General features: G+C 38.2%; 1 protein-coding gene across 2 annotated transcripts in view; it reads left to right on the forward strand.

Moving 5' to 3' along the window:
• Positions 1 to 25,225, forward strand: part of AKT3 (AKT serine/threonine kinase 3) — a 322,405-nt gene that overhangs the window by 181,428 nt on the left and 115,752 nt on the right. For both annotated transcript variants that reach the window (XM_058533528.1, XM_058533529.1), the window contains exon 6: positions 5,824 to 5,955. In XM_058533528.1, coding sequence (XP_058389511.1) covers positions 5,824 to 5,955 — 132 coding nt within the window. The remainder of the gene's footprint in view (positions 1 to 5,823; positions 5,956 to 25,225) is intronic.

Consider the following 25,225-nt stretch of genomic DNA (forward strand, 5'->3'; position numbering starts at 1 on the left):
CCATCTGACATTCAGGAAGTTAAATTTCTTGTTCAAGCATGTAAGGACTTTTAATTATGCACTGTACAACTTCAGTGTGCAACTTATTTCTTTTTATTGATTCATATATCTTGAGCCTCTGTAATCTCTATAGTTATAATATAACCAAGTTACATTAGAAACAAAATTATGATTGTACTCTGTTTCTCAAAATATTATGTCAAACTGTTGCACTTACATGGTGTTTGGATATTAGTTAATCTCATTTAATATTAGAACACTCTTGGAGAAATTTTATTATTGCAGCATAGTGATAAAAAGTGAGGTTTTTGGAGTCTGCTGCCTGGGTTCAAGTCCTGGTTCTGCCGTGTGTGTAATTGTGGGGAAAGTTTCTTAATCTCTCTGTCCTTTAGTCCCTTCATCTATAACGGGAGATGGCAGGTACTTAACTCAGTCATGAGGGTTAAAATGAGGGAATGTGTGTAAAGTGCTTATATGTGAAGTGCTCAGTGCATAGGAGCTATTATTGTTAGCTACTATTCTACTTCATCCACAGAAAGAAAATTAAATGAACACATATTTTTAAAGCAGATTCTCGTAGAATTCTCTCACTGAAATTGAGTCTCCAAAATGAGAAATTGATAGAGTCAGAAGTATTTTAAATTTTGAGGGATTCATTGTCTTATTTGGCCTATATCTGACTTTCATTGTTCTTTTTTATTTTATTTCATTTTAAATGAAATAGTATAAAATAGTTTTAGATAACAAAGAGTGCAGAAAAAGGTGGAACATTTGTACGACTAACTCTTCTGGAATGATCCTAATAACATGGTTAAAAGGGTGAAATATTACTCTCACTTTCCTAAGATAAAGGGCCCTAGAACTGCATCCTTTATGTGTATCAGTTGTAAAAAGAATTGCAGAACTTCAGGTTATTTTTAATTTCAGACTGTAAACACAGATACTCTGAAAGAATATCCTTCTCATAATTTACAGAATACATTTTCTTCCTTGTTCACTTTTTGAAAAATGGGCAATAGGATGAAGAGAATAGCTCTTGATGATGGTCGCTGTGCTGAGCTGTCCTAACCACGCTCTCTTGCCTGCAGCAGACAGATGGTTCCTTCCGTCGGTGGGCGAGTGCTGCCCCAGTGTCTGCTCTGCAGGTTAAAAACTCTGTTGAAGAGGGAAAGATGTGCGTGATGGAGAAAAGAGGCAAAAGCCTTGCAGCCAGATTTAAGTGCTGTTCTGTGTTTGCATTAAAAGGTGATGTGTCAAAGGAATCTGATTAGAGGACTCAGAAGTGCCTGTCTTGGTCTGCCAAGCTGCCGTTCTCTGTCCCCTGTCAGGTGTGTGAAGGGCACAGCACAAAGCAGCAACAGGCAAACAAGAGTCAAAGTTCTGCTTCATTTGTAGGTGACCAGTGTAGGTCTCTCTGGGACAGCTGGTTATCATCTCATGATTTAGGTGTGAAGTATAAGCAGTACCTCTTCTCCTCCCAGTAAATCTGACTCCAATTCTTGGATTTTTTGTTACCTAATGCCTGGCTGCAGTAATTCAAAGCAAATGCCTGGCTGCAGTAATTCAAAGTAAAGGTTGGCATGTGGAGAAAGAGAGGAGGAGGGAAGAAATGGTGGGAAATCATGGGACCTGCTGAAATCATGTGATCTCTCACAGCCTACTCAAAGTGGGAGACTGGTGTGGTCAGTGTGGTAGAAGCTGACTGTCAGATTAGGGCTCCCCTTACCTTGAGAAGGAGCACCAGAGGAGGTGGGCAGAGAGGTGAACTTCTTGGGAGCCCCCCTTTTTACTTAGTGCCCCGCGGGGCTTTATTTGGTTTAGCTATTATTGTAAATGTTTGTGGAATTTATCTTTTTTGATCAAATATGCTAAATCCTCTGTGTTCTTTTCTGAGAGGTTCCTTGTATTTGTCTTCAATTATATATTCATATTCTTTCACCTAATTTTTGGGCTAGACGATTGGTCTTTTTCTTATATTCTCATGCATGTGATTTGGATACATTCATTAAGCACTTGTTATGTATGCACATGTGTCTCTTAACGTAAAACAGCCACATTGACATGTTAGAGACTATGTAAAGGTATAACTAGTAATTATATTATGTAAAGGTATGACATAGTATAACTATGGAAAATATTTCCCTAATAAATTCTTAGGATTGGGTTTTGGAGGATTAATTTTTCTGGAGAGTATCCATGCTCTTATTTTTAGTAAAAATCTTATTGTATCTTTTCCCTTTACACCATCCAAAAGAGGAAAATATTTTGTGATAGGTTACATTTCACTTGTAAAGACTAGATAATTACTGTGTATATGATGTTGAAGATGAGTATTTGGTATCAAAGTTACTTTTTAAATTTTCTGAAGTTTTGTCAAAATAGATATGAAATCTGTTTCTGATTTTATCACACAGAATGCTTTTTTACTAATATTAATTTTCGTGCAAATTCCTTTTTCTTTTAAGGTTGACAGTCAAACTGACAGAAGCTGTGCAATTTAGAGTTAAGGCTACGTGTGTGTGTGTGTGTGTGTGTGTGTGTGTGTGAGGAAGATTAGCCCTTAGCTAATATCTGTTGCCAATCCTCCTCTTTTTTGCTGAGGAAGATTGGCCCTGGGCTAACATCCATGCCCATCTTCCTCCACTTTATATGAGACACTGCCTCAGCTTGGCTTGATGAGCAGTAGATAGGTCCCTGCCCGTGATCCGGACCTGTGAACCCCGGGCTGCCAAAGTGGAGCACGTGAACTTAACCGCTAAGCCATTGGGCCGGCCCCAAGGCTACATACTTTTTTAAACCTCCTTGTCCCTAAGTATTACAATCCTTAAGGATATAGTAATATTTTATAGTTATATATTGCTTCTAATTTTTATCCCCAAGAATTCAGTTTCAGTTTATATGATATTTACTATTAGGACACAGCAAGTGCCATTTTCCAGTGCTTTTAGATATAAAATGAGAAAAGTACTGCTCAAATGAAGCTTTGAGCAATAAGATGACACTATGGCCTAGTTGTAAGAATGATGTCTCTCAGTTCTTTGTTACCATGGAATAAACTACCCAAATTTAATGTCTTAAAACAATAACGGTATACTATTTCTCATGATTTTGGGTTTGCCTGGGCAGTTCTGCTCATCTCACCTGGATCTCTCAAGCAACTGCATCTCACCTGTCTGGACTCTTGGGGATCTCTCTCTGCATGCGGTGTCCCATCTTCCAGGGCCTCTCTACATGGCCCCTCTCTCTAGCAGACAGCCTGGACTTCCTTACAGCATGAAGGCTGTCTTTCAAGAAGGACTTTCCAAGAGGGAGAAGGCATCAGCTGACATGCTTAAAGGGCAGGTCTGGGACTGGCACAGTGTCGCTTTGATCATAGTCTGCGTTCAAAGCAGGGCACAAGGCCAGCCCAAGGAGAGGGAGAGGTGACGCCACCGCTTCATGGGAAGAATGGCAGTGCAGACAGGGAGCGGGGCTTAGTGGCAGCCGTCTTTGGAGACTACCCAGCACAGATAGCTTGGTAGTTATATAGTATTCTTTGATTTTTAAAAATCTATTAATGAGAATGAAATTACTTAATATTACCTATTATTTGTTCAAATGACACTCACTTTGTTAACTATATTCTGTATATTTAGTGCCATTTGTTTGATTTTTAGTTGAATTAATAAATGTGCTTTCTTATTTCCCCTGATATCTTTTGCTGCTTTTCATTTGAACTAGAGAGATTATTGAATGGTTAAGACATTATAACTTGACATTTGGAAAAATTATCAAAATCACAGGTAGCAAATAATGTTGAAAACAAATGTAGACATTCATTTCTAAAATTTTTAGAATTTTTACATATATCTATATGAGGGATATTGGTCTGTAGTTTTCTTGTAATGTTTTTGTCTGGTTTTGGTATCGGAAGTGATGGCCTCATGGAATGAATTGGGAAGTATTCTCTCCTTTTCAGTTTTCTGTAGGAGTTTATGTAGAATTGGTATTTCTTCCTTAAATGTTTATAGAATTCACCAGTGGAAACCATCTGGTCCTGGAGTTTTCTTTGTTGAAAGGTTTTTGACCACAAAGTCAGTTTCCTCAACAGATATAGGACTATGCAGACTGTATGTTTCTTCCTGAATGACCTTTGATAGTTTGAGACCTGCAGAGGATTTGTTCCTTCCATGTAAGTTGTCGATTAGGGGAACAAAGCTGTTCATAGCATCCCCGTGGTCTGTTGAGTATCTGTAGAATCTGTAGTGATGTCAGCTCGCTCGTTCCTGACACGGGCGATATGCGCCTTCTATTTTCCTAAGCAGTCTGGCTAGAGGTTTATCAATTTTATTGATCTTGTCAAAGAACCAGCTTTTGATTTCACTGATTGTTCTCTACTGTTTTTTTGTCTTTTTAAAATTTAATTGCTTTCTATTCTGATCTTTATTATTTTCTTTCTCCTAATCCCTTGGATTTAATTTGTTCTTTTTCTAGATTCTTAAGGTGGAAGCTGAGGTCATTCATTTGAGATTTACTTCAGATGAGTGATAAACAGGGGAAAAAAAGGCACAGAAATCTTCAATAACTTCCGATTGTCTATAGGATAAAACCCAGATGCTTAACTTACTATTCATGAACCCTTTTAAACTGAATTAAAATTTAAGATGGTTAAGTGAGCATTCCCAGTTACCTCCCCTTCCATTTAAAGCCCATTAAAATGATAGTAAAGGAATTTTTATTTTTTTTTATTATTATTTTTTTTTGTGAGGAGATCAGCCCTGAGCTAACATCTGCCAATCCTCCTCTTTTTTGCTGAGGAAGACTGGCCCTGGGCTAACATCCGTGCCCATCTTCCTCCACTTTATATGGGACACTGCCACAGCATGGCCTGACAAGTGGTGCATCAGCGCGTGCCAGGGATCCAAACCAGCGAACCCTGGGCCGCTGCAGCAGAGCGCGAGCACTTAACCGCTTGTGCCACCGGGGCGGCCCCGTAAAGGAATTTTTAAAAGGGACGAGTTGACAAAAATGAAAAGCTGGGTAGGGGAAGAGTGTTCGTGGATGAGCAATATCAGAATTTTGGAAGTTTGTGGAAGAATGTTCATAAATAAAGCAGAGCAGGAAAAGCATACATAGACAGGGCTATGGAGAACAAGTAGCAGGTCTGCTTGGCAAAATCCTGGGAATCACCTGACTTAGGAATGGGAATGAGAAATGAAACTGGAAACAGACACACTGATTAAAGACATTCTTAGAGCCCCCTGCCTTCCTGTTTTGAGTCGCACTGACTGCTCTCCCAGCAGCTGCACTGCTGTCTGTCTTAGATCTCTTTTCATTGGCCTCCAGGATTGTTTCATCGTTTCTTACGTACAGATCTTTTACTTTCTCGGATTCTAGTCTTATTCTGCTGGAGTATGTTCTCAAATAGTTTCTTCAAAAGTGCCGCTCCCTTTGGCGTATTTGGAAATGTTTGTGGAGGACCTTTTTGATAGTCACATTGTCTGAGTATCGTGGTACCACTAAATCCTTAACAACGTGGGTCCTCGAAAGTGAGTGAGAATGGTTTTATTTTCCCTTTGCCCTTATGCTTGACTGACAGTTTGACTAGTTGAGAAATTCTAGGTCAAAATTATTATCTTCAGTATCTGAGGACTGCTCAAATTATTTCCAGCGTCCATGATTGCTGATGAGACAGCCAATGCCAGTCTGATTTTTATTCACTTAAGGGTACTTAGAAATCGGTAAAATTTGCTTTTGAGTGCATTTTGCAAATATATACATATATGTTTACAAATAAATTGCATCAGATATTTCATATTGTATTTTTTAATTTGTATTTTTCAGACAATGAATGATTTTGACTATTTGAAACTACTAGGTAAAGGAACTTTTGGGAAAGTTATTTTGGTTCGAGAGAAGGCAAGTGGGAAATATTATGCTATGAAGATTCTGAAGAAAGAAGTTATTATTGCAAAGGTAATTATTAGAGTTGATTACTACATTTTTGTTTACGGTGTGTACACGTGTGTGCTCATGCATGCACATGACTAAAGTGTAGAAATTCCATTAAATAACCAAAATGTTGATTGTGGGCTACTGCTGCAGTAGTATCCGTATATTAATATTTATTTATAATGTTAAATCTGTCAAAAGCTTATGATACCTGAATATTATATACTGAAGCTATTTTGAGGAGATAGAAGTATTTATTCTATGTGTGTTTGGGAGAATGTTTTCACTATATACTTGTGACCTATATCACTAATTACATTGGTGTTGCTTTTTAATATTTTCCCCCAACATTCTGAATTTCTTATTATTAAATAAGAGAGTGATTCAAATAGTGTAGATGATTTGTACCCATAAGTTATACAGCTTATATAACGTTGAATGGAAAAGCATCCTTAATAGATTTGAAAATACTAGAATAATGAAACTAAAAGAAATGGTACTTTGAAATTCTTTCAGGAGGCATTGACCCCCAACCCCGATAACTTTATTTAGCTTAGACCTACACAAATAATTAACTTGTTAATGATGCCAGTTCTCACTCAGTGCTCTGAGTTGAATCCTGATTCCCTCACTAGACAAATTTGATAAACTTTACAAATTGGTCCATACTTTCTGTCTAGCTGAATTCAACAAGTGACATATAATATTACTGTTATACTTTATAGACTACGTTGACTTTCAGTTATTTGCAAGTACAGCTTCCTCACGTGGAGTGTGTTGCTCCACACACCTGGTGAAGCTGTGCTCGCCCCGTCTTTGGCATTTGCTTCAGTCTCAGCTCCTTCACAAGTCACTGTCTGGTATTGGAAATAACATTGACCTTGGAGTCTTATTAGGCCTGGGTTCGTATCCCAGCTTTGCACCTTACCGCCTAAGGACCTTTAACAGCCAGTCTTCTGGGGAGTACTCCTCCCTTAGGGACATTTGAAAATGTTTGTGAGGGGCATATTTGCTTATTCCAGTGACTCGGGAAGGGAAACTGCTGACAGGTACCAGCTAGAGCCCGAGCATGCCAAATGTCCTGCTCCTGTTGAACAGCCCAGCAGAGCCTTAATTTTTTCCTATGTAAAATTTCATTTGTAAGAAGAAAAAAGTTCCTGCACAGGAGTATTATGAGGATTAGGATGTGTAAAGTATTTAGCACAGTACTTGCCACTTATTATGAATTAAACTGATATTTTCTGGGAGGTAGTATAGTGTAGTAGACTCTGCCACTTACTAAAAGATCCCTAACTCATTACTCAGCTTTTTATGCCTTTGTTTCCTCATCTGCAAAATGGGGATAATAATAGTGCCCATCTCATTCAGTGTTGTCAGGGTTAAATGAATGAATAAATAAAAGTAATAGCATTTGCCGTCATTATCGAATAAATTTAATTACTTATATTATTAAATAAAGTTGAATTAGAATAGTATTAAATGAAAATAAATGTTATTGTTATAAATATTTGCTACTGTTATTATTACTGTTATCACCTACTGTGTGTCAAGCATCAATAAATACCATTTTCATTCTGTTTTTCCTTTTATACGTTAGCCTCACTTGGGTCCTGTCGTATCTCATTAATTAACTATACTTTTCTGAATAACTGTACAGAACTGAGTCTATTTTACAATTGATAAAATATCCTGATTGTTGTAATTCCTTGCTGCTTTCCCCAACAAATCCATTTATCAGTTTCTTGAAAGAAAAAATCCTCATTCACAGCACAATGATTAGCAGTCTGACATTTTAGGGTCTGACCGTGCCTGGGGTTTGGATCCTGATGTGCCCTCCTCAGAGCATCGTATCAAAGAGTAAATGATGTCGATATGCTTTATTACTGTCAACATTAATCTTGATCACTTGATTAAAGTGTTGTCTCCCTGGTTTCTCCACTGTAAAGTTACTATTTTTCCCTTTATATTTAATAAATATCTTAGAGGAAATACTCTGAGACTATGCAAATGTCCTTTTTCTTCTTAAAATTTTGCCCACTAATTTTGACATCCATCAGTGGATCTTGTCTACGACAGTTATTACTGTGGTGTGCTAATGGAGATTTTCTATTTCCCTGATTCTTTATAGATTTATTCTAAGTCAATCTAACTAAACGTTTGTCAATTTTGTTAATATTTTCAAAGAACCAAGTTCATTGATTTCTATCTAGTTTTCTATTCTCTATTTTATTTGTCTCTGCTCTAATCTTTTATTTCCTTCCTTCTGCTAGGTTTAGATTTAGTTTGTTCTTTTTCTAGTTCCATAAGTTATAAAGTTAGGCTATGGATTTGAGATCTTTCTTCCTTTTTAGTGTAAGTGTTAAAGGCTATAATTTCCCCCTTAGTGCTGCTTTCATTGCATCCCATAAATTTTGGTATGTTGTGTGTTTTTTTTCCCTTTATCTCTCAGTAATTTCTAATTTAATTTCCCTTGTGATTTCTTCTTTGACCCATTGGTTGTTTAAGAGTGTGTTGTTTAATTTCCACAAATTTGTGAATTTTCCAGTTTTCCTTCTGTTTTTGATTTCTAACTTCATCCCATTGTGGTTGGAGAAGATACTTGATATGATGTCCATCTTTTTAAATCGCTTGTGACTTAATTTGTGGCCTCATACTTGGTGCATCCTAGAGAATGTTCCATGTGCACTTGGGAAGAATGTAATCTGTTTTGTTGGGTAGAGTGTACTGTGTGTGTCTGTTAGCTCTAGTTGGTTTATTGTATTGTCCTCCTCTTTTTCCTTATCTTCTGTCTGGTTGTTCTCTGCCATTATTGAGAGTAGGATATTGAAGTCTCCAACTATTATTGTAGAACTATCTATTTCTCCCTTCAATTCTGTCTAATTTTGCTTCATATATTTTGATGATCATATATTTAGATTTATTATGTACATAAATGTGTTTGTAATTGTTATTTCTTCTTGCTATGTTTAACCTTTTATTGATATATAATGTCCTTTTTCCCCTCTGGTAACCTTTTTAAAAAAATTTTTGTCTGATAATGGTATAGTCACCCCCACTGTCTCTTGGTTATTATTTGCAAGGAACATATTTTTCCATCCTTTCACTTTCAACATATTTATGTCTTTGGATCTAAAGTAAGTTTCTTACAGACAGCATATAGTTGGATGATATTTTTCTTTTTGGTAATCCATTCTGCCAATCTCTATCTTTTGATTGGAGAGTTTAATCCATGTAGATTTAAAGTAAATACTAACAAGGAGGGACTTCTGTCACTTTGCTGTTTATTTTCTGTCTACTTTATAGTTTTTATGTCCCTCATTGTCTGCATTACTGTCTTCTTTTGTGTTTAGTTGGTTTTTTTGTAGTGAAACATTTTAATTTCCTTATATATATTGTATAGCTGTTTTCTTTGTGGCTACCATGGAGATTATAACACTCTGATTTGAATATATACCACCTTAACTTCAGTAACAGAGAAAAACTGCTTCTCTGCTGCTCTTTTCCCACCCCTTTTAAGTTATTCATGCCATAAAATTACATGTTTATGCATTATGTGTCCAAAAACATAGACTAATAAATTTTTGTGTTAGCCTCTTAAGTCATGTAGAAAACAAAAAGTGCATTTACAAACCAAAGGTACATTAATACTAGCTTTTAATATTGCCCATGTGTTTGCCTTTACTGGAGATCTTTATTTCTTCACACAGTTTAATTGTCTGGTGTCCTTTCCTTTCAACCTGAAGCATTTCAACTCTTTAGCATGTCTTATAGGGCATCAGTAGTGGCAGTGAACTCCCTCAGCTTTTATCTGGGAATGGCTTAATTTCTCCCTCACTTTTGAAGGACAGTTTTGCCAAATATAGGATTCTTGGTTTACCACTTTTTTCCTTCATCACTTTGAATATGTCAGCTCCCTGCCTTCTGGCATCCAAAGTTGCTGATGAGAAAGCTGCTGATAATCTTAGTGGAGATCCCTTTTTTGTGATAGATTGCTTTTCTCTTGCTACTTTCAAGATTTTTTCTTTCTTTTTAGCTTTTTTATTTGGTGAGGAAGTCTGAGCTAACATCTGTGCCAGTCTTCCTCTATTTTGTGTGTGGGCTGCCACCACAGCATGGCTTGATGAGCGGTGCATGAGTCCATGCCTGGGATTCAGACCCACGCACACTGGGCCAAAAGTGGAGCACACGAACTTAACCGCTATGCCAATGGGCTGGCCCCTGTCTTTAGCTTTTGACAATTTGATTATAACGTGCTTTGGTGTGGGTCTCTGAGTTTATCCTTCTTAGAGTGCTCAGAGCTTCTTGGATGTTTATTTTTATGTCTTTTATCAAATTTGGTGAATTTTCAGCCATTATTTCTTCAAATGATCTCTCTGCTTCTTTCTGTCCCTCTTCTCCTTCTGGAACTCCCACGATGCACATGTTGGTCCACTTGATGGTGCCCCACAGACCTTTTAGGCTCTGTTCACTTTTCTTCAACTGTTTTTTTCTTAGTCACTCAGACTCTGTAATTTCTATTGATCTGTCTTCAAGCTTGCTTATTGTTTCTTCTGCCTGCTCAAATTTGCCTTTGAATTCCTCTAGTGAATTTTTCATTTCAGTGATTGTACTTTTCAGGTCCAGTATTTCTCTGTGGTTCCTTTTTATGTTTTCTAGCTCTCTCTTTTTTTAATGCACATGTTTTGTCGTTAGATTAACCTTTGCTTCTGTCAGTCCTAATCATCCAATGGGTTACAGATGCTCTCTGATTCACTCACTCACTCACTCTCTAACTCATTCAGCAAACATCAATGGAATACCTGCTATATGCCAGGCACTGTGATTACCAGTGAGACTCCATGTTTGACCTAAAAGAAAGCTCACAGTCTGATGGGGATGACCAGTCCATAAACAGATCATTGTGATGCAGTGATAGGGCTACGCAAAAGTATGATGGGAACACGAAGGAGGGCCAGCAAAGGTAGCTGATAGTGGATCAGGGAAGACTTCCTGGAAGAGGTGGTTTGACCTTAGTCTCTTTTTTTTCCAATATAATTGACATGTTGTATTAGTTTCAGATGTACAATATAATGATTCAATATATGTATATATTGCGATATGGTCATTACAGTAAGTCTAGTTAAAGTCCATCATCACACATAGTTACAACTTTTTTTCTTGTGATGAGAACTTATTAAGATTTACTCTCAAATTACACTACAGCATTATTAGCAGCTTTCACATTACACTACACTATTATTAACTATATTCACCATGCTGTACGTTACGTCCCAAGGACTTATTTATTTTATAATTGGAGTTTGTACCTATTGATTACCATCACTCATTTTGCCCCCTCCCTGCCTCTGGCAACCACCAGTCTCTTCTCTATATCTATGAGTTTGGGTTTTTTCTTTTTCTTTTTTTTTTTTTTAAATGCCACATATTAGTGAGATCTAGTGGTATTTGTCTTTCTCTGTCTGACTGTTTCACTTAGCATAATGCCCTCAAGATCCATCCATGTTGTCTCAAATGGCAGGATTTCCTTCTTTTATATGGCTGAATAATAATGCATTGTATGTATGTAGGTACGTGTGTGTGTGTGTGTGTGTGTATATCACATATCACATTTTTTTAATCCATTGATGGACACTTAGGTTGTTTCCATGTTGTAAATAATGCTGCAGTGAACATGGGGGTGCAGATATCTCTGAGATAGTGATTTTGTTTCCTTCAGATAAATACCCAGAAGTGAAATTGCTGGATAATATGGTATTTCTATTTTTAATTTTTTGAGGAACCTCCATACTGTTTTCCATAGTGGCTGCCTCAATTTACATTTCCACCAACAGTGCAAAAGTGTTCCCTTTTCTCAACATTCTCACCAACACTTATTTCTTGTCTTTTTGAAAATAGCCATTCTAACAGGTGTGAGGTGATATCTCATTGTGGTTTTTCTTTGCATTTCCCTCATGATTAGTGATGTTGAGCATCTTTTCATGTTCCTGTTGGCTATCTGCATGTCTTCTTTGGGAAAATGTCTATTCAGATCCTCTGCCCATTTTTCAATTTGATTGTTTGTCTTTTTGCTATTGAGTTTGCTAGTGAGTTCTTTATATACTTTGGATATGAACCCCTTATCATAAAAATGATTTGCAAATATTTTCTCCCATTCTATACATTGTCTTTTCATTTTGTTGATGATTTCCTTTGCTGTGAAGTAAATTTTAGTTTGATGTAGCCCTGCTTGTTGACTTTGCTTTTGTTGCCTTTGCTTTTGGTGTCCAATCAAACAGTTGTCAGCAAGACTCCAGTCAAGGGGCTTACCTCCTATGTTTTCTTCCAGGAATTTCATGGTTTTGGTTCTTACATTCAAATCTTGAATCCATTTTGAGATTATTTTTGTGTATGGCGTAAGATAGCAGTCCAGTTTCATTCTTTTGCATCTGGCTGTCCAGTTTTCCCAGCACCATTTATTGAAGAGAGTGTGCTTTCCGCATTGTATGTTCTTGGCTCCTTAGTCATAAGTTAATTGACCATATATATGTGGGTTTGTTTCTGGGCTCTCTATTCTGTTCCATTGATCCTATGTGTCAGTTTTTATGCCAGTACCATGCTGTTTTGATTACTACAGCTTTGTAACATTATTTGAAATCAAGGAGCATGATGCCTCCAGCCTTGTTCTTCTTTCTCAAGATTGCTTTGGCTATTTGGGGTCTTTTGTGGTTCCATACAATTTTAGGCTTGTTTGTTCTATTTCTGTGAAAAATGCCATTGGAATTTTGATAGGGATTGCATTGAATTTGTAGATTGCTTTGGGTAGTATGGACATTTTAACAATATTAATTCTTCCAATCCATGAGCATGGAATATCTTTCTATTTATTTGTGTCTTCTCTAATTTCTTTCATGGATATTCTATAGTTTTCAGTGTATAGGTCTTTTATCTCCTTGGTTAAATTTATTCCTAGGTATTTTATTGTTTCTGATGCAGTACTAAATGAGATTTTTTTTTTTAATTTCTCTGATAGTTTGTTATTAGGGTATAGAAATGCAACTGATTTTTGTATATCAATTTTGTATCCTGCAACTTTACTGAATTCATTTATTCTAACAGGTTTTTAGTGGAGACTTTAGGGTTTTCTCTATATAAGATCATGTCATTTGCAAATAGAAACAGTTTTACTTCTTCCTTTCCGATTCATATGCCTTTTATTTCTTTTTCTTGCATAATTGCTCTGGCTAGGACTTCCAGTACTATTTTGAATAGAAATGGCAAGAGTGGGCATTATTGTTTTGTTCCTGATCTTAGAGAAAAAGCTTTCAGCTTTTCATCGTTGAGTGTGATGTTTGCTGTGGGCTTGTCATGAATGGCTTTATTATGTTGAGTTTTGTTCCCTCTGTACCTACTTTGTGGAAAGTGTTTATCATAAATGGATGTTGAGTTTTGTCAAATGCTTTTTCTGCATCTGTTGAAATGATATGAATTTTATCCATTTTATTAATATGGTGTAGCACCTTGATTGATTTGCAGATGTTGAACCATCCTTACGTCCCTGGAGGAAATCTCACTTGATCATGGTGTATGTTCCTTTTAATGTATTCTTTAGTTTGGTTTGCTAATAGCTTGTTGAGGATTTTTGCATCCACGTTCATCAGGGGTATTGTCCTGTAATTTTCTTTTCTTGTAGTGTTATTGTCTTGTTTTGGTATCAGGGTAATGCTGACCTCATAAAATGAATTTGGAAGTATTACCTCCTCTTCCTTTTTTGGGAAGAGTTTGGGAAGGATTGATATTAATTCTTCTTTAAATGTTTGGTAAAATTCATCAGTGAAGTCGTCTGGTCCTGGACTTTTGTTTTTTGGGAGGTTTTTGATTACTAGGAGGTTTTCTTCATTGTCTCTTCATTGATATTTCTGTTTGTACATCCATCATTTTTTTTATCTTTACACATCTTCTTATAGTTCCTGAGCATCTTTAAGACAGTTGTTTTAATGTCTTTGTCTAGTAAGTCATCCAGGTCTTTCTCAGCAACAGTTTCTGTTGCTTTTTTCCTTTTTAGTGGGCAAAGCTTTCCTGTTTCTTGGTATACCTCATGGGTTTTTTTGTTGAAAACTGGACATTTGAATCTTGTAATGTGGTAGCTCTGGAGATCAGATTCTCCTTCCTTCCCCCAGGGTTTTCTAGGATCAGCCTCAGATGTAAACTAGAGGTCTTCTTATGTCTTTCTGAGCCTGTGTCTTCCCTGGACATGCACAATGACTTTCTAAATTTCCTTGTATATGTGGTTGCTTTTGAATGTCCTTGTTCTTAAATATCTGGTTCCAAAAAGGGGAAAAAGAAAGGGAGGAGGAAAGGGTGTTGGAAGTTGCTTCAGCTAGAGGGAGACACCACTGCCTACCTATATGTCTGCCCCTCTGTGATCAAAAGCAGCAATCAGTGATTAGAACACAGATTCCCAAGATTTGGAGGACAAGGGTGTTATTGTCCACTCTGGCTCCTGTAAGCCATGTTCAGACTGTTCCAGGAATGCATACACAGCTGCCTATTATAGGGTTGGATATGGAGGTGGATAGCCACAACCCTGCTAAGAGCTGAAATTAACCACAGTTTACTGTCCAAGCCTCACCCTAGAAGTTGAAAAACTTCAGTGCACTTCAGAGTTCCAAAATACGTACATCTGTTGGATTCTACCAGTTGTTGTCCAGGTGGGGAGATGGATTCCTGCTCCTACAAAGAGTGTTCTTTCTCCTCCATTTATTTATTTATTCAGTAATTTATATTAGTACAGAGTCATAGATATTCATGGATACTTATTTTATTCTATAGATTATAATCCTATACTATCATTTAATTTATCATTAAAATGATCTTAGTTTTAGCTATTTGGAGCTCATCAGGTTGTTTCTGTGCCATTTTGACAAACCTTCATCCTTATTTTACCATCTCCTTACTTTTTGGCATCACAAGATTTTCTGTGCTCCTATTATATTTCCCCTACTCCAGCCTTGGACTTACTATTTTTCCAGGGATCCCTGCTTTGAATCCCTTATTTTTTACAGTTATAGAAAATTTCATGGACTTTGAAAGCACTTAGTATAGTAGTAACATAAATAGAGCAGAGCATATCGCAGTCCAGCACTGGCAAAAGAAAGGAATTTAGCTGAGGTAACAATCTTTCTACCTGGTAGACCCCATAGAAATGCGCATGCTCCCTTTTTTTTAGCAACTCTTGAAAGTAGGAGTGGATAATGAAGTAGTGCATATGGTTTTAACTTACTTTGATTGGAACTGTGGGGTTAGTGAATCCCCCTCATAATCCCCAGCCATACAGAGTGATTGGGTGTAGTGTTTGGGCCATCGGGATAAAAATAGAACTGCCCTTGTTACTATTGCTCTTGAGCAGTCTGTCTGAGGTCGGCTAAGTCCCCAGGTGTGGCAGTTGGCACCCTCTTTTGTTGGACATTTCTGGGAGTCATAGTGGAGCAGTTAAATTGCTTTTCAGTTCCCTACCTCATACTCTTTTTTTTTTCCAGGCCTGAGGGCCTTCTTGACTATTTCTTGTAGTGGGAGTCTCGTGGCCATGAACTCCCTTAGCTTTTGTTTATCTGGGAGAGTTACTATTTCTCCATCATATTTGAAGGATATTTTTGCTGGATAGAGTATTCTTGGGTGAAAGTTTTTGTCTTTCAGTATTTTGAATGTATCATTCTTGTCTCTCCTAGCCTGTAAAGTTTCTGTTGAGAAATCCGCTGAGAGCCTGATGGGAGTTCCTTTGTACGTTATTTTTTGTTTTTGTCTAGCTGCACTTAATATTGTTTCTTTGTCATTGACTTTGGCCAGCCTTACCACTACATGTTGTGGAGTGGGCCTTTCCCTGTTGACGTATTTAGGTGACCTATTGGCTTCACTTACTGGTATTTCCTGCTCCTTCCCCAGATTTGGGAAGTTCTCAGCTATTATTTCCTTGAATAGGCTCTCTGTTCCTCTTTCCCTCTCTTCTCCCTCAGGAATACCTATAATTCTTATGTTACATTTCCTAATAGAGTCAGATATTTCTCAGAGACTTTGTTCATTTCTTTTTAATCTTAGTTCTCTCTCCTCTTCCACCTGGAGCATATCTGTGTTCCTATCCTCTATAATGCTAATTCTTTCTCCATATTGTCAGCTCTGTTCTTTAAAGATTCCAGATTCTCCTTTGTCTCCTCCATTGTGTTCTTCATCTCCATCAGTACTGATTGGTTTTTCTTTATGATTTCAATCTCTTTTGTGAAGAAACTCCTAATCTCATTGAATTGTTTGTCTGTGTTATCTTGTATTTCATTGAGTTTTTTTATGATAGCTATTTTGAAATCTCTCTCGTTTAGGTTATGGATTTCTGTGTCTTCAGGGTTGGTTTCTGGGTGTTTGTCATTTTCCTTCTGGTCTGGTGATTTCATGTACCTTTGCATTGTGGTTCCTGTATTCGCTTTATTTTTCCTCATCCTGGAAATATCTGGTTGTAATTTCCACCCACCACCACCGTGTGGTGGTTAAGGGTTGTGTAATCTTAGCCCCCTGCGCTCTGCCGTGGCTGTTCACTGCAATTGACTGGCCGCTTGGTCTGGTCTGGTCGTCTTAGCTGCAGTGTCCGGCTTGCGGGCAGGGGGAGTGGCCCTCTCTTTTGCCCGCTGGGTCCCTGGCGTGGGGGCTTCTCCCTCGCCCCTTGTTACCCACTCTCCTGGGGTGCTCAGATGTTAGTGGTAGCCCTGTAGTTGTTCTGAGTCCTCTGTGGGAGTTTCCCACTGGTGAAGACAGCCAGAAGAGCTTCGGTTTCCCTGCAGAGGGCCACCCCTCCCCCACCCCAGGAGCCACGTGGACCGGGATCGCTGATCTGATGGGGAGGGAGAGGAGTTCTCCTTACCTCTCCCCACTTCCTCCAGGGGCCCAGCACGTTCCACTCTCAGATGTGTGGCAGTGTGGATCTTTCCGATCTTGCTTTTCACTGTCTAGGATTCTGTTGTTGGTCTGTGACTGTTCCTTTTGTTGTATCTTATCAGAGGAAGAGTTTACGAGAAAGCTCACTCCGCCAGTGACACTGACGTCACTCCCCTACCTCATACTCTTAAAGTAAAATATGCAAGCATATGTTTACTAATCCATGTAGGAAAATTTATTTTCAAGTTTCCCATTCGGCAAGGGAACATGCTTTATCAGTCTACCTCGTAAGTCATTCAAGAATATGAACAGACTACTGAGGATCACCAAGCAGATGAGAAAAATCTGAAGAGAGAATGAAAGAGAAGAAACAAGAGGACCAAAAGAATAGTTGATCCTAGTGAGAACAGAGACAAAACAGAGAACGGGTGGTAAATTAACTATCTCTAATTAGTATTTGTAGAGAAATAGGAAAAGATATTGCATTTATGAAACAAAAATAAGCTGAAAAAGAAGTAGAGCACAAGAAAGAATAATTGTACGTTTAATGTATGATTGCTAAAATAAAAAATTTAGTTAGAAGGATTGGAAACAAATTTGGGAGAATATCTCAGAATGAAAAGCCAAGAATACAGAAATGGAAAAGATTGAGAGAATAGTTAGGACATGAAAGCTTAATCAAGGAAACTCAGCATTTATAAGAATTTAAGGGAAAAAAGAGATTAGAAGAAGTAATCAAAGAAAATAAATTTTATCAGAGCTGAAGCAGTCTTCAGATTGAAAGGGTCTACTCTTGGATAGGTGAGCTTATGTAAGTGATGCCTTAGGACACCAGCAGTGTGCTTCCCTCAGTTCTCAATGTTCCGGGACTGACCCCTGTGTGGGCTACGTGTGTCCTTCTGTTGTGCCGTGTTTGCTCTCCCTGTAGGTGCCCAGGGAGGCTGAGTTATGCTCCTGGCCAGCTGTTGTAATGCTCAGCTGCTTGTAGTTGTTGTGGGGCCCTTCAGTCTCTTTATTGGGTGTGGGGAGCCCCAGCACAGTTGGCTGCAAGTTGGATGGACATTGACGGTATTATGCAAAGTGAAATAAGTCAGAGGGAGAAGGTCAAATACCGTATGATTTCCTTCATTAAGTAGTAGATAATAAGAACAACGAACAAACACATAGAGACAGAGATTGGATTGGTGGTTACCAGAGGGGAAAGGGGGAGGGAGGAAGGTGAAAGGGATAATTAGGCACATGCATGTGGTGATGGGTTGTAATTAGTATTTGGGTGGTGAACATGATGTAATCTATGCAGAAATAGAAGTATAATGATGTACACTTGAACTTTATACAATGTTATAAACCAATGTTACTGCAATAAACAAAAAAATTTTAAAAATAAATAAAAGGCAAAGAAGAAAACAAGAAAGGGTCTGCTAAGCGCTGAGCAAAATAAAAGAACAGCAGACCCCTGCACACTCTCTTACATCTTCAGGAAATTTTTGAACCTTAAGGCTAAAAAGATAATCTTAAAAGCTTTCAGAAAGCAAGAAACAGATTACCTCCCAACAAAGGAATGACAACAAAATTGCGTCACACTTCTTTTAGCAAAACTTAGAAGGAACTTCAAGAGAGAGTCAGAGATGGAATCCATGAAACAATAGAACTAAAACTTGGTGCAATGATAAGAAATCTCAAAGATGACTTTTGTATAAATAACCAGTCAGTGTGTATTAGGTTATTTGACTTAAGGTTAATTCTAACGGTACAATTAAGAAGGAGGAAGAAAAGGGATTTAGGAACTTCAAGAAAACAAATATTTCTTCAAGAAAGACATAGTCCAGATGTGAAGGAAAATGAAGTATGGCATGATTATGAGCAATGGATGGAGTGTAACGAAGAGACAGTTTGGCCCAGACACGTGAAGCACTGTCCTTTGAGGAGCCCAGGATTATTGATGTAGAGTAGTCTTTCCTTCATTACCAGGCTTACCATACTGTTGGTTCTGTAAATGATACTTACTTACCTACAATACTGCAAACACTAAATTGGTGTTCAGTTTTCGGGATCAATCAATAGACAAAGCACACAAGACTTAATTATAGTTACAGAACGGACTGAAAACATGATAAACCTTGTCAGTGTAAAAGAAATGGTGTAATTGATGGGCATCAGTTGAAAACATATGCTACTCTTAAAGAGAAAGGAAGGAGGACTCTGAGTCCAGAGGCACAGGCACAGAGGCAGAGGCCACCGGGGCCACCACAGACCCAGAGGCTGTGGAGCCCCACAGGCCTTGAGGGTAGAAACACAGGTACAGAGGATTTCTCAAGCCTTGCTTGCTTGAGATTGGTGACCCCTTTGGTCCTTCCAGTTTCTCCCTTTCAGAATGGGAATGTCTGTTCTGTGCCTGTCACACCATTGTGTTTTAGAAGCAGGTAACTTGTTTTCTGGTTGAAGAGGTCCACAAATATAGAGGAATTTTGCTCCAGGATGGATCATACCCACCATCTCTCCAGTACCTGATTTAGATGATGAGATTTGGGACTTTTGAGCTGATGATATTTAAATGAGATTTTAGACTTAAAGTTGATAGTATAATGAGTCAAGACATTTGGGGATGTTGGGATGAGGTGAGTGTATTTTGCATGTGAGACTAAAGTGAATTTTGGGGGCCTAGGGGTTGAACTGTAGTGGGTTGAATGGTGACCTCCAAAACAAGATATCCACATCCTAATTCCTGGAACCTGTTAATGTAACTTGATTTGGAAAAAGGGTGTTTGCGGATATAATTAAGAATCTTGAAATAAGGAGATCATCCTCAATTTTCCAGGTGGGCCTTAAATCCAGTGATGTGTCATTAGAGTAAGGCAGAGGGAGGTTTAATCCACACAGAGGAGAAGAGAAGACAATGTAAAAACTGAGTCCGAGATTGGAGTGATGTGGCTCCAAGGCAAGGAGCTGCTGGCAGCTACCAGAAGCTAGGAGAGAGGCATGGAGTGGATTCTTCCTCCAGAGCTTCTGAAGGGAGCACAGCTCTGCCGACCTTTATTTTGGAATGCTGGTCTCCAGAACCATGAAAGAATAAATTTTTGTTGTTTTAAGCCTAAATTTGTGGGAATTTGTTGCAGCAGTCACAGGAAACTAATGCAGTCAAATATGTAGAAATAAGAACTTTTCTACCTTTGGAAAGGATGTGCTGAACCAGATTGCCTGTATCAACAGTAGTTTACCTGATACCGTATCTCCCTCAGTCCATTCCCATTCATATAGGATTGAGTTACATAGTTACGGAACTAGTGAACTATCTTGACCGCTAGGCAGTACAGCTGCATTCACTGTCAACCCCGATTTTCTTTGATGGGGTGAAGACACAGTCCATCCCATCAGGCCATTAGGAATTCTGGCATAACGGTTTAAAGGTGTAGTTACAGTTTCTTGCTAAGGTACGAGTCCTGCTTCCAGCACCCATAGGAGTAGCCCTGGTCCCAGAGATACAGTGATCTGGTAGGAAAAAAATAAGTGGTGGCAATGTGGGGAAGAACTGTATAGTCATAACAACATCCTCTCCCACCCCTTCTTCCCCATGTCTTCCAGAAAAGTGGAGGAATCTATTGAGCAAGGACCCTCCCTCAGTCCTCCTTATGCTCAGTGTGAGCACACATTTGTGAAGGCAGGTATACCAGCCCTTCCTGTCTTTATCTCCTCCCATTTTAGATAGCAGATGTTTCAGTTTCACATTCCAATTCTTTATCAGATTATTACTCTGAGGATGATATGTAATATGAATGTCTACTTGATGCAGTACCTCTTTGCCCATTGTTGGATACTATGGTCTATAAAGTATGTTGCTTGGTCTAATGACATGCAACTTGGTTGTCCAAATTGGTATAGTATCTTCCATTCCGGGCTTTTTATAGTGTTCTGAGCTTTTATCTACCACAAAGTGTACAAAGCCCCGTCCAGAGGAAGTGTCTGTTCCTATAAGGGCCCATTTATAGCCTCCAGGGAATACTGGTAGTGGTCCACTGTAGTGTACTTGCCAACTATGTGCAGTGGGGAGGGGCTTCCTCCCAGGCCATCTGCCCCATAGTCTTCTGCACCTCTTTCTCTCTTTCTGGCAGACTGGATGGTTCTTATTGGCATTTTGTGCTTCAGAGGGTATAAGAGGAATATGTTGATGGTCACCCCTCTCTGTACTACTGCGACTCCCCCATAGTAAACTTATTTTATGAACTCAGGGGGCCTCCTCAAATAAGCATACTAGGATGTTCACTTGCTGGGTTCAATCACCTTCTCATCCTGGGAGAAGGTTCTTCTGATGGGTATCAAAATGTCCTACTTTAATGGACCTGTTCCCATGATGAATTCCCATGATGATTTCCACAGGACTGTGTCCATTAATAGTCCATCCCTTTAATAGTCTAGTTTTCCATTGCCCATCAGCCTCACCATGTGACTAGGCAAATGGCCACTGCCTATTCATCAGTATACACCAAAACATCAGAGGGCTCTTGTTCAGTTCTTCCATCACTGCAAGGAAAACAGCATGCTGTTGAGACCCCTGGGCTGATTTGTTGTTACTTTCTTCAGTTGGAGTTTTACATCAGTCAGTCATGGTGTGGCAGCCTTCCAAACAGGATGCTGTCTGTCCACCTTGGAATTGCTCTCAGTAAACCAAACTACATTTTGTTGGTCATTTGAGAGCTGTTCATAGAGCACTGCCCTGTGAACAATAGGATGTAGCAATAGGATCTGTCAGCATCTCCAGTGGTTCCAAAGTTGGTCTAGAGGAAAAGAGGTTACCTGCTTCTGAATATGCTGAGTACCTCCTTGCATTCCTCCAATACCATGTTCCTGTTAAACCATTTCCATTTTATTATAGAGCTTTTCTGGGAACTGCCTTCCTTCTTGGAGTATTTCTCTGGCATTACCCAAGACTTCTGGATATTTCAGGTTTCAAAATTGTATTATGACCTTTACTCATAGAGGCAGACTGATGATTTGAAGTCAGGTTCCTCATTGTCATCTTTGCCTCCCAGCTTTTTCATTCCTTCAAATTAGGGTAAATCGAGTATATTTGTTTACGGTCCTTCAGTGTTGGGAGACCAGCAAGAGTTCCTGTCAGTTTACTCAGCCTCTAATACTGCTGCATTAAGACCTTTGTGTCAACCCATCAATGTCCACTTTATTCATCCCATTCCTTAGTAACCATTTATAACCTAACTGGAATGACTCCCTTCAACATCTCTTTGTCTTTCCCCATTCTCTTATGAATCCCTCTAATTTTCTTAGCATCTTTAAGACCCAAAGGAGGAAGCTGAGACAAATCTGATATGGCTTCTTGGACCATTGCTTGATTTTGAGCAGTTAGGTTGCATGGAATGCCTGTTAAAAGGTCCCCCTTAGATACAGTGTTTACCACGACCTGGGTACAGGGCATATTAAGTCAGTGAATATCCTGATCATCATAAAGCCAGTTCAGCATGGCTTGCATATGTAGCTTATCACCCACTTCATGTGGGAAGTGCCACTTGGCATTTAAAGGAAGGGAAGGGTGACAAACTTCTTAGAGTAAACAAACTTGACAGCAGCTTCTGTCCAGTCCACCAGGCCAGCTCTCCCATTGGGAACAACTAGCTGTGTGTTTAGATCATATACAGCCATCTGTGATTGTTCGGTAGTAGACTGTGGGTCCTGCATTGGGCCTTGCATCAACCCAGACAGGCTTCTCCATTCTGCAGCATTCTGGGATATTACCCATAGGTTAGTAGCTCTCACAATCCATTTCAGTGAAGTTTTTTAGGAACCTGATGATACCAGTTCATAAATTGAGATAACTCCTTTACACTATATCTCTGGTTTCAGTAGTTTCTTGGTTTTGCCAGTCTGCCACGTGGACTACCTTCGTGGTGACCAGAGGCCATGGAAGTGCTGTCTGTTGTTTCAGCATAACTTTCCCCTTTGGTCATAGCCTGAGTCTAGCCGCCAGAGCTCAGACTGGCCGAAATCTGAGCTTTGTGAGTGCCAGAATTCATCCCAACACTCTCCCTTATTTTCATTTTAGCTATTACAGATACAAAAATTACCAATGGACTGTATAGTTAGCTTATCTCTCATTATTTTACATTTCTTTATGTATCCAATAAGTAACTTAGCACGGCACAGCTGCTGTCTCGTACCATGGGTGACTCAGTACCCATTTGGGTAGGCATCAAAGTTTTGTCATCACCTGCCTTGTCATCCTTCCTTTTCCCAAAGTTTTTGCCATGTTTTAGTGAGTCACAGTTACTTTAACCAATCCTTTGTCTTATCCAAGAAGTCATTGCCAAGACCAATGTCAAGGAGAATTTTCCCTATATTTTCTTCTAGGAGTTCTACAGTTACAGGTCTTACATTTAAGTCTTTAATCCATTTTGAGTTCATTTTTGTAAGTAGTGTAAGATAGGGGTTCAGTTTCATTCTTTCGTACCTTATTGTTTTGCTTACTCTACTGTTTGGATTACTATAGCTTTGTAGTATGGTTTGATGCCTCCAGCTTTGCTTTTCTTTTTCAAGATTGCTTTGACCTTTGGGGTCTTTTTTGATTACATACAAATTTTAGGATAGTTTTTCTATTTCTATGAGAAAAGCCATTGGAATTTTGGTAGGGATTGCATTGAATTTGAAGATCTCTTTGGGTGGTATGGACATTTTCACAATATTAATGCTTCCAATCCAACAACATGGGTTCTCTTTCTATTTGTGTCTTCTTCAATTTCTTTCATCCATGTCTTATAGTTTTCAATGTACAAGTCTTTCATCTCCTTGGTTAAATTTATCCCTAAGTATTTTATTCTTTTTGTTGCTGTTGTAAATGGGATTGCTTCCTTAATTTTTCTTTCACATATTTTGTTGTTAGTATATAGAAACACAACTGATTGTTGTAGGTTGATTTTGTATCCTGTAACTTTTCTAAATTTATTTATTAGTTCTAACAGTTTTTAGGTGAAGTCTTTAGGGTTTTCTATCTATAAGATCATGTCATCTGCAAACAGATAATTTTACTTCTTTTCTAATTTGGGTGTCTTTTATTTCTTTTTTCTGCCTAATTGCTGCTGCTAGGAATTCCAGTAGTATGTTGAATAGAAGTGCTGAGAGTGGGCATCCTTGTCTTGCTCCTGATCTTGGAGGAAAGGCTTTTAACTTGTCACCATTAGTAGAACATTAGCCGGGGGCTTGTCATATATGGCCTTTATTATGTTGAGGTACATTCCTTCTATACCTAGTTGGTTGAGAGTTTTTATCATGAAAGGATGTTTAATTATGTCAAATGCTTTTTCTGCATCTATTGAAACGATCATAAGATTTTTATCCTTTATTCTATTAATGTAGTATATCACAATGATTTGCATATGTTGCACTGTCTTTGCATCCCAGGATAAATCCCCTTGATCATGGAGTATGATCCTTTTAAAATGCTGTTGAATTCAGTTTGCTAGTATTTCGTTGAGGATTTTTGCACCTATGTTCATCAGAGATATTGGTCTGTAATTTTGTTTTCTTGTAGTATGCTTGTCTGGCTTCAATATGGGAAATGCTGGCCTCATAAAATGAGTTTGAAAGTGTTCCTTCCTCTTCAATTTTTTGGAAGAGTTTGAGGAGGATTGGTATTAATTTTTATTTAAATGTTTGATAGAATTCACCAGTGAAGCCTTCTGCTCCTGGGATTTTATTTGTTGGGAGATTTGTGATTAGTGATTCAAACTCCTTTCTCATTATTGATCTGTTCAGATTTTCTGTTACTTTGTCATTCAGTCTTGGTTAAGTCGTATGTTTCTAGGAATTTATTTCCTCTGAATTATCTAATTTGTTGGTGTATAATTGTTTATAATAGTCTCTTATGATCCTTTGTATTTCTGTGGTATTAGTTATAATGTCTCCTCTTTCGTTTATAATTTTATTAATTTGAGTCATCTCTCTTTTTTCCTTAGTTTTGCTAACGGTTAGTCAATTATGTTTATCTTTTCAAAAAACCAACCCGTAGTTTTGTTGATTTTTTTTCTATTGTCTTTCTAGCCTCTATTTCATTTATTTCTGCTCTAATCTTTATTATTTCCTTCCTTCTGCTACCTTTGGGCTTAGTGTATTCTTTTTCTAGTTCCTCAAGGTGTAAGACTGGTTGTTTATTTGAGATCTTTCTTTTTTCTTAATGTAGACATTTATCCCTACAAACTTCCTTTTTAGAACTGCTTTTCATGTATTCCATAAATTTGGTATGTTGTGTTTCCATTTCCTTTGTCTCAAGATATTTTTTGATTTCCCTTTTGATCTCTTCTTTGACCCATTGGTTGTTTAAAAGTGTTTTGTTTAATTTCCATATATTTGTGAACTTTCTAGCTTTCCTCCTGTTACTGATTTTTAGTTTCATACC

The sequence above is a fragment of the Diceros bicornis genome, chromosome 38 (genome assembly GCF_020826845.1).
Source record: "Diceros bicornis minor isolate mBicDic1 chromosome 38, mDicBic1.mat.cur, whole genome shotgun sequence".
NCBI lineage: Eukaryota > Metazoa > Chordata > Mammalia > Perissodactyla > Rhinocerotidae > Diceros > Diceros bicornis.